This window comes from Coffea arabica, chromosome 8e (assembly GCF_036785885.1).
Source record: "Coffea arabica cultivar ET-39 chromosome 8e, Coffea Arabica ET-39 HiFi, whole genome shotgun sequence".
NCBI lineage: Eukaryota > Viridiplantae > Streptophyta > Magnoliopsida > Gentianales > Rubiaceae > Coffea > Coffea arabica.
This window is the reverse complement of record NC_092324.1, coordinates 47818800-47829054: the sequence shown is the minus strand read 5'-3', so window position 1 is coordinate 47829054 and position 10255 is coordinate 47818800. Positions and strand designations below refer to the sequence as shown.

General features: G+C 37.4%; 1 protein-coding gene across 1 annotated transcript; it reads right to left on the bottom strand.

Annotated features, from left to right (window-relative positions):
- Positions 1-4006: 4006 nt before the first annotated feature.
- Positions 4007-9658, bottom strand: LOC140013093 (serine/threonine-protein kinase SAPK3-like). The gene is made up of 9 exons (XM_072062157.1): positions 9270-9658; positions 8042-8116; positions 7059-7160; positions 6900-6953; positions 6737-6829; positions 6534-6626; positions 6057-6161; positions 5851-5949; positions 4007-5638 (listed from the first exon to the last, which is right to left on the bottom strand). Exons 1-9 carry the CDS (start codon positions 9390-9392, stop codon positions 5372-5374), a joined length of 1011 nt encoding a protein of 336 aa, XP_071918258.1. The 5' UTR covers positions 9393-9658; the 3' UTR covers positions 4007-5371.
- Between the last annotated feature and the right edge of the window lie 597 nt (positions 9659-10255).

Sequence of the window (10255 nt, the reverse complement as noted above, 5' to 3'; positions counted from 1 at the left end):
TACGTTTATTTGCTGTTTCGTTTGGGGATATTTTCTGGTATCGATTACATTATTGAGTTGGCCATTTGCTTTAGTTTTTCCCTGTGACTCACCAGTGGTACTGGTTGAGATTTTTGGCCTATCGTTGTGGCTCCTAATTGAAGATTCTTGCTTATTTTAAAGTTTAAGTTCCAGTGATTGGGTTGCTGCCGTTGAATTTAATTCTTCCCTGTCTGTGCACCAGTGGTACTGGTTGCAGTGTTGCTTTCCATTTCTTAATCCTCTGTGCTGGACTGCCTATTCGATTCTTGAGTTTTGGTGCCTGAACTGTCTCTCGATTCTTACCATTAGTTGCTGGAATTGCTGGTTTCTTGGCCAAATTGCTAATTTTGAGCGTTTGACTTGGGTATTTGACTGTCCAACTGGTGACATTTGTTGCGTTTCACTCGCTTCAATCAATTGAATTCATTGCTCTGTTGGTATCCCTGTTGGTATCACTTGAGTTCTATTTTGCTAGTTTCTGTCTTGCGTCCTTTGAAGTGCCTTTGGTTGGGTATTTTCTGCGTTTGTTTGTTGAATTGGAGGGCTACTGTGCCACGTCCTTTGCTTATTGCTGTTGGTGGCGTCTAATTGACTTGCTGGGAGTATTTTACCTATTGATTTCAATTGCTAAATCTTTAGAACATTTGTTGCGATTTTGGGTAGAATTGGGTTCATTTGTTGAGATTTGTTGATTTATTTAGACTCTATTACCGCTTCTAGTCTGTTTGATCGCCATATTCGTTGGAATTGACTGCGTTCAAGCACATTGTTGGACGTCCTCGGCCATTGATTGAAACTGTTGCATTGTCTGGAAATTTGCTGGTTTGAAGTTCTCTGTTGCACTCTAGTTCGCCTGGATCAAGACGCACGTCGGAGCTCTCCTTCCCTCTACAATCTTTCACTGCCGCGCACTACCGTAGCACCATTTTCACTCCACCGTTCCCACCTATTCCATAGCCGCCCTAGACCTTCCACCACGTATTCAGGGAAGTGTAGTTGTCCTATTCGCTTTCTTTACTTTATGATCTCCATTGAGGACAATGTCGGATTTAGGTGTGGGGGGGAGAGCTGTGGTACAGCTGGTATTTCTGGTGTTCAGCTTTTAATTTTTTTCTTTTCCTTTATTTTCGTTGTTATTTGTTCTATTTTTTGTTTATTTCCTTTTCTTTCTTCCTAGTGGTCAGTTTTTTATTTGAATACCAAAGTTTGATGTTGGATTGTTGTCTCTAATTCTGCTATTGCTAAGTGTTATTAATAAAAAGGTATCAAGTTGATGTGGTTGAGTTCAGGAATATCTCTTTGGTGAATAGCAATAATTGCTTAACTTTTTCAATTTTTGGTTAACTTTTCTAGGCATAGGGAATGATTGTTGGCATTTTTCATGTGAATTGGTCCAATTATTAATTTTAGTTCTCCATGTTTGGAAATTTGAGGCTGGCTGCTGTTATTTTTGTGATATTTTCTAGTTATTGTGGTATGTTATCATAAATAAGAGGTGACTGTACTCCACTAGTTGTTACTACTGAGTAACCGGGGATCTTCACCTAAAGTGTCGATTCTCGCGTCAAAAGGTAGTAGTTGCTATGAGTGCGTGGTCCCGTAGCGATTGGAGCTGAGTAACCGGGCTCCTCCATCTGGCAAATGTTGGAGTTCGCGTCAAAAGGCTCTAAGGGCTATAGACTAAGTCTTTTGTTACTCAAAAAAAAAAAAAAAAAAAGGAAAAAATAAAATAAAGATTGTGTTAGTATGTGAATAAGTCAGCTTGCCGGTTTGTAATTTTAATGTCGAGATTTTGGTTAATAGTTGGACCATTTGTTGATAAATGTGAGCAACCATTCCTTTTTCTTAGATTAGTTTGCTTTAAATTGAAGGAGTTGGTGGTTGAGAAGCTAACCGGAGTGGTTTTTCTTGGATCTTAACTGTGATGCTTGATATATGTTTTTCTGGGTATCTTGGCAATATGATAGTTAGAGCAATAGCCATTGTCAAATTTTGGTGTTCAATTGCTGTTCTTATGTTTGAGGGCAAGCATGATTTAGGTGTGGGGGGAATTGATAGGGTGTTAATTGTTGGTTATTTTATTGTTAATTTTCCCCTTTATCCTTGCCAAATATTGTTTTAATTATTAATATTTACTTATATTTGGTATTGGACTCAATTTCAGGAAGTGAAACAGAAAACTACAAAAATGAGGGACTTTTTGGAGATAATTGGGATTTCAAACAACCGGGCCCACATGGTGCTACAAAGGGATTGCATTTCCTTTGCTGATTAGGAGATTGGAGTCCTACGGGCAATAGGAAACTAAAAGCAAGGAGTTCGGTAGAGCCCCACTTTTGGTTTGATTCTCAATTCCAGCGGGGACCACAGGGATAAGAAGCTTTAGTCATTGTTGGCTTTAAAAAGGAGACAAACGTGCAGAGAACTCTAATCAATCAATAGTTTTAGTTTAGGTTTTTAGCATAGTTTTAGTTTTCTTTTTGCTTAGCTCTTTCGCATGGTTGTTCTCCATTAATGGAGGACTAACCTCTTAATTCTAGTCAAGGGGACAACTGAAGACTTGGTTCAACAATTACTGTGAGATCGAAATTATTTTAATCGCTTCCTCATTTATTGGTATTTATATGTTTCCTGCTCTTAATTGCTATAGCTCGTGTGAGTGATTGAATAGATGCGCAATATTTAATTATTCACATAGGCTATTTTGCTAAATAGGGATAATTGAATCCGTAATTGTTCGTTATCTTTATCTCAGTAGCAACTGGCGTAATTGGGTTTATGTCAGGGGAACATACGATCTAACTTAAACAAACCCTCGTAGCGTGTTTGTTAGTTAGGATTGGGTCTTTCTAATTATTAAGGCAATCTAGAAATTAAACCCTACGGTCGTACCTAGGGTTGTTTTTGGGTTAGAGAAATAGTTAACGGTCGTACCTTAACTATCGAGAAAGTAAGGAAAGGTTGGTTGTTTATCGCGTGCATGACAACTATAACTAATCTATTAATAAATGTGGAATTATCTGTGAATCAATGATCAGTGCCTGAACCATTTCTGAAGTGTACCCTTGGCTAGAGTTTTCCCTTAATTATTCCTCTTAATCAATTATTTTCTGCAGTTAATTTATTTAGTTAGCATTTAATCCAAAACCCCCCATACTTTGGACTCTAGAAGAAACGAATTATCCCCAGTCCCTGTGGATTCGACCCTACTCACCGCTATATACAAAAGCTGTATTTTTCTCGAGTAGGTATTTATTATTGCACAGGTTCGGCACCTGTCAATAATAAATATAATTTCTCGAGTAGGTATTTTTGACAGGTGCCGAACCTGTGCAATAATAAATACCTGCTTAAATAAAATATAATTTCTGTAGATAGTGATAAGCAGGGTCGAATCCACAGGGACTGGGGATAATTCGTTTCTTCTAGAGTCTAAAGTATGGGGGGTTTTGGATTAAATGCTAACTAAATAAATTAACTGCAGAAAATAATTGATTAAGAGGAATAATTAAGGGAAAACTCTAGCCAAGAGTACACTTCAGAAATGGTTCAGGCACTGATCATTGATTCACAGATAATTCCACATTTATTAATAAATTAGTTATAGTTGACATGCACGCGATAAACAACCAACCTTTCCTTACTTTCTCGATAGTTAAGGTACGACCGTTAACTATTTCTCTAACCCAAAAACAACCCTAGGTACGACCGTAGGGTTTAATTTCTAGATTGCCTTAATAATTAGAAATACCCAATCCTAACTTACAAACACGCTACGAGGGTTTGTTTAAGTTAGATCGTATGTTCCCCTGACATAAACCCAATTACGCCAGTTGCTACTGAGATAAAGATAACGAACAATTACGGATTCAATTATCCCTATTTAGCAAAATAGCCTATGTGAATAATTAAATATTGCGCATCTATTCAATCACTCACACGAGCTATAGCAATTAAGAGTAGGAAACATATAAATACCAATAAATGAGGAAGCGATTAAAATAATTTCGATCTCACAGTAATTGTTGAACCAAGTCTTCAGTTGTCCCCTTGACTAGAATTAAGAGGTTAGTCCTCCATTAATGGAGAACAACCATGCGAAAGAGCTAAGCAAAAAGAAAACTAAAACTATGCTAAAAACCTAAACTAAAACTATTGATTGATTAGAGTTCTCTGCACGTTTGTCTCCTTTTTAAAGCCAACAATGACTAAAGCTTCTTATCCCTGTGGTCCCCGCTGGAATTGAGAATCAAACCAAAAGTGGGGCTCTACCGAACTCCTTGCTTTTAGTTTCCTATTGCCCGTAGGACTCCAATCTCCTAATCAGCAAAGGAAATGCAATCCCTTTGTAGCACCATGTGGGCCCGGTTGTTTGAAATCCCAATTATCTCCAAAAAGTCCCTCATTTTGTAGTTTTCTGTTTCACTTCCTGAAATTGAGTCCAATACCAAATATAAGTAAATATTAATAATTAAAACAATATTTGGCAAGGATAAAGGGGAAAATTAACAATAAAATAACCAACAATTAACACCCTATCAACTACCATCGGACCAAACGGATATACAATGCATCCATAAGAATTTTAAGCCATTTGAGTGACAAACCACATACAGTCACAATTGGTTCTGAGAAAATAACAGACAGATTTCCAAGTCTTCATCTGGAATATTTATTTGTAGGACCAGTTGGGTTATGGCCAAAAGACTTTTACCTCTGACAAACGGTCATTGCCTAGAGACAATTTGCTTCTCACCTCTGTGTTTCCTTTGGTTGACCTTGACGCCTTGACTGGAAGGCTCTTGAGAGACTCGTTTATTATCCGGTACCAAAGACTTGGAAAATTGTCATACCTCCTTAGTCCTGCAAATATTTCTTGATTAACGACATTGTCTTAAATTTCTCATCCGATTTTCTACTCTTATCTAGTTTCTACTTGTAAGGTTGCAAGTAAGAGCTCCAAACAGGCCCATCTCCAGCAACTAATCAGACAGTTTTATATTTCTCATCCCTAAAGTCCATCCGCAAGGATCCATTGAAAGATATTGTTGGGGTAATTAATATTCATAGTATGATCAAATATGCATGAAAGAAAGAGAGTTTCAGTAGAAGGATATTTTCATCTACTTGAAACAGCTGTACAAGTTCAAGAAAATGCTGCTGAACCCCTCTGCAAGTACGAATTTCCAGTTGTACATATTGAGCTGTTTTCTGGATTGTTCAGGGTGAAAATGTAATTAAAGTGCATAATCTACAATATACAAAACCATTAGATACAAGCCAGGTTGTGTAAACAACTGTTTATCATGCACAAACTCTGCTATATTATTTTCAGAGGACAAAGGTACTCTCAGACTCGAACGCCAAAATCACCGCTGTTGTCAATTTCAGATTCCAAGTCATCAGGATCTATTGAACCAGCAGTGGTTTGTGCTGCTGATTTGGTTCCTTCACCTGGGATTTTTGCCTCTTGTACGATCCGCATTATTTCTTCCACCCTTTGAAGTTGTTGGTGAGGGTCAGGTTCCTTGTTCTTTGCTTTCTCCACCTCTATCAGCTCCTTTGGCAAATTCTTTAAAAACCAAGGATGCTGTTTTATTTCTGGAATGGTAATCCTCTACACAAAGAAAAGAAAGTTTAACTGGATGAATAAGGGGTTTGAGAGAATAGAAATAATATGATTGGAGCAAGTATGTAGTGATTCCTTTTTGGTGCTAGAAAAACAAGAATAAACTTAATCTTACCTTTTCTCTTAAGATTATGCAAATATCTCATTCGAAGCTTTCAGAAAATATTGCAATAATGTCTATATACAAGAAGTGAAATCACCTTTGATGGATTAGTAACAAATATGCGTGAAAGGAGTTGCCTGCAATCGGCAGATACTCGCACATAATCAGGTATTGAGTGCTGAGCACTCATTATTCGCTGTTAAAAGAAAAATACCAAGAATCGGATCAGGTAATGACAGATCATGACAAGATTGTCATAATCGATACCTTAATAAACTGTCAGGTTCAAACATTCGTTCTTACCGCAATGCTTTTCCGGAAATTTCTTGGGTCATCAGGATCCTCAAAAGGATAAGCTCCCACCAACATCACGTACAATGTCACACCACAGGACCATACATCTGCAATCTAGAAAATAGACAGCAATTACAAAATGAATGAAGACCTTCTTGAGGCAAAACTATTTAATGAGCAGAAAGTAAGCAGCAGTGCCTGTTAAGCAGGAAAAGAAATGAACTGAACAAGCATAACCACTAGCACAAAGTTTACAGGATACTTGAGACAAGGGCCACATTGCTGATTTAGAAGAAACAGTACTGCTAGTCTTGATTATGTTTGGATGCAAGTTGGGGATACTAGTCGATCTAGTAATACCATATCACAGCAAAACGGCAGGAAATTCCATTATACTATCACAGTGAAGAGTTAACTAGAAGAGGAAACTAATGCTCAGAGGGAGAGAATCTCTGTAAATTCTTTAAGAATTTTGATGATACATACCTTCCCATCATATTCCTTTCTTGACAGGACCTCAGGTGCAATATATGCTGGTGTTCCAACTGCTGATTTGGGTTGTGAGTGCAACAAACCGGACTGCAAGTAAATGTCAGAAACCAACAAAATTTCAAATTATCTACAGGAAAAAAAATGAAGTCAATTGAATCACAATTTTTTTTTTAATTCCAAATGCAAAGATTTGTAACCTTAGAATAACCAAAATCGCATATTTTAAGACGTGGTGTTGGACTCCCATCCAGAAGTGTGTTTTCCAGCTTCAAGTCCCTGTGACAGATTTCCTGCATTGAGAGAACAACAATGAGATAGTAATGAGAGGACTCAAAAAGAATAAATAGTCTAACATCTCACCATCGAATGACAGTAGCTAACACCAGATATTAGCTGCTGGAAGAAAAAGCGAGCCTGCGTTTGAAGAATAAGAAAGTCCCATAAGTACCTCTGTATAAAATCAATGCCAAAAGAAAATGAGATCAAGGAAGACGAAATATATTTTGCATGTGTTTACACCTCATCTTCACTGAATCTACCAGCACTGCAAATTTTTGCAAAGAGCTCTCCACCAGCAGCATATTCCATCACAATAGCTAAATGTGTCGGAGTTAGCACGACCTGCAGACAAAAGTATGCATCAAAACATGGTTCCATGATTTTTATCAGAGACATCTCCCACTAAGGAAGTTGAAAGTACAAACAATAGCTCCTCATCCTGATTCATAATCTAGTTCCATTTCTATCTTATCATCTCTCATCTATGACCTCGAGGACAGCACTATTTTCTGTTTAATTGAAGCCGAAAACAGGACCCATTCCTACCAATTAGCGACCAACTTCGGCCGAATAAAAATGTGTTCCTGTACCACTTAATCAAAGCATGAAAAAGCAGTTCATGTCGCTACTTTAACATGCTTTTCTCGGACCTTGGGGAAGGGGACTAATTCTAGATAATAACGCACAAATTTTCTCAGGTGTCCCCACCTCTAAAAATGCTGTTGTTTCTGCCAAAATCTAACTCCAATTATCAGGACACTCACTGCTTATAGAATTGAAAATATATACTTTATAGGCGATTATCAGTTTTATAGCTAGAGACTTCATTACTGGAGGCTTGATGCAAGATAAGGAAACTGGCTATGCATTCCTAGGGTCAGAAGGGCACAGAAACTAAGGTCTAGATCATAGGTTTTCTACAATTTGAAGAGCTAAACAGCCACAAAGTTCAAGGAACCAACCAGTTTCACAAAGACAGAAATTTGACAAGGTGAATCTATTCATCAAAGAAACTCATATGCGTGATAGTGTTCATCCTTGAACTCAGCAATTTCTCTTGGTGGTTTTTACACCAGGAAATCCAGAATTATATACATGCTTGCACGCACGTCCAATTCCCTACTATATGAAATTGAGGTATTCTACCCAGACGAAGCTTCAGAAGTGCAGCAAAAACTAAAGCAAACATCAGAGTTCCAAAATAAATTAATTGAGATGCTTACCTCTTTAAATCTAATAATGTTAGGATGCCTCAACGACCTGTGGTTGATGATTTCTCTTTGCACATTCTCATCAATCTGATAAGAAGAAACATATTAACCTCCATTTGTGCGCTCCATCCATCACATTGGAATGATCCTCGGTGGAATTTAGCTCAAATGACCGTTCCAAAACCAAAACAGCATACCAATTTTTGGTGAAAATGCTAAATGAATGACACCGTTCCTTAAGAATTTTTCTTTTTCCTTTCAAAGTCAATCTAAGCTCAAGAGAATAAATAAGAGCATTTCTCCAACACAAGAACGCAAAAGATTTGCAAGCTTCCTACTAAACAGGACCAGCAAAAGTAACAAATGCTTCACTGCAGATATGCAAGTGCCAAGTAAACAAGAATTCACATATAGCTGTTTTTGTTGAAAATTATAGATAACCCACAGAAACTGTAAGAAATAGGACGCAATCTCCAAAACAAAACAAAAGAATCACATTTAAGAGAAGACCTGCACTCATGATAAGAAGACTTTCCATTAATTGCTGGGCCTCGGACTTCACATTGAAATGCCCTAGTCCTTTAGCTTTCAGTTTGGATGTACAAAAATTTCAATGCCCGAATAGATTAATCTTTTTTTACTTAGGGCTAATGACAATTTTGAACTGCAAACACAGTAACTAAACTGAAAGAAGTTCTACCGGTTTAATAAAAACCAAATTCATCCAAACTCCCCACCTAGAGTACAGGATCTCATCCAAACTATTACTCCCGCCAACTGCAGTACATAAGATGCTGGCTTAGCCGGAAAACCTTTACTACTTACCAGCCCCTCCTGCAGGTTGCAATTTCGGTTTATCAAAATTTTGTGTCTTAGCTCAGATTAAAGATATTTTGTCCATTTTATTCGTTGTCAACAAGTACAGGAGAGCACCATTCAAGATGACTTTGCTTCTGTTAACCCCGCTATAGGCTGAGATCAACTTTCCAAATCGAAAAGTTTGGAAAATCCTCAGGACAAAACAGCACATATGATTCTACCATATTTCAACGCCTCCCCCCAAAAAAATTGCACATTCCAATTTCAAAAAACTGGCATTTCCAGACAATTCAGCAGATAAAAATAGTTATTTTTTGTTCTTTTTGTGGAAAGACACCTTCCATGGACAGAGGCAACATAAATTCTTTTCGTTGCTGGAATAACATGCAAATAAAAAGATACATTTGGAAGATAAATTCACCTTCTTCCCTCTTTCAATGTATTTGACAGCAAGAAGCTCTTTTGTCTTCTTATCCTTGACCAGCCTTGCCACACCAAAATTCCCCGCACCGAGATCCTTCAATGGCTCATACCTTTCCTCCATCCCAGCTCAAATGCAACAATAAAGAAAACTTCAAAGCCAAAAAATTGAGCACCCCACAAAAGATATGCAGAAAGCGGGAAGCCCCTGATCAACAACCGCGCAAATTAAGAGTAAGGCAAAAGGAAAGAACTGCTTCAAAGCAACAAGACCACCATATCAAACAGTCTAGATGATTATTGTACGTTAAATAGAGCCATCCAAGTCACTATTGCTGACAAAATTGTCCCATTTAAAGTCTGGAGGATCTAAACATCGACAGTTGCAATATAAGAATACGTTAAAGGGACACGTACGTTAAAGAGTCGGCTTAAAGCAGGGCAATCTTCGTGATAGAATCTGATGTTGACAATTTGTCCATGTTGTGCACCTGACAGGTACATCTTAGCTCACTTGTGACCTACGACGGGTCACTATCAAGAAGAGTATAAAAATTGAGTACGAATATTTCTAACCTCTTAGCTCGATTTTAACTTTTCCTTACATTTTCTTACATTTTCTTAGCTCGATTTTAACTCAATAAGCATAAAATTTAGAATTTATTTATGACTAAACTAAATCAGTCACTTAGCTCTAAGATGATAGTAGTATATTTGCACCTTGTTTTAAGTTTAATTCAGTTAAATTAAATCAAGGGATAATTTCAGAAACCTCCCCTGAGGTTTCTGACATTTACACTTACCTCCCTTGCGGTTTGAACAATTACACTGACCTCCCCTGAGGTTACTACTCCTTTACAAATTCAGTCCAAATGATTAAAATATTATTTTAGAGAGTGAAATTAGAATTTTGTACCTGATTTGTCCTTTGTGCCACATGTCCAATGAATGACAAAGTATTACAAATTAATTACTTAACAATTAATA

Excerpts from the sequence above, each read along its gene's own strand:
- LOC140013093 (XM_072062157.1), bottom strand. The coding sequence starts at position 9,392 with ATGGAGGAAAGGTATGAGCCATTGAAGGATCTCGGTGCGGGGAATTTT. Across the intron at positions 7,161-8,041 it reads ACATTATTAGATTTAAAGAG|GTCGTGCTAACTCCGACACA; the intron begins GTAAGCATCTCA and ends TTTTGTCTGCAG. Across the intron at positions 6,627-6,736 it reads GCGATTTTGGTTATTCTAAG|TCCGGTTTGTTGCACTCACA; the intron begins GTTACAAATCTT and ends ATTTACTTGCAG.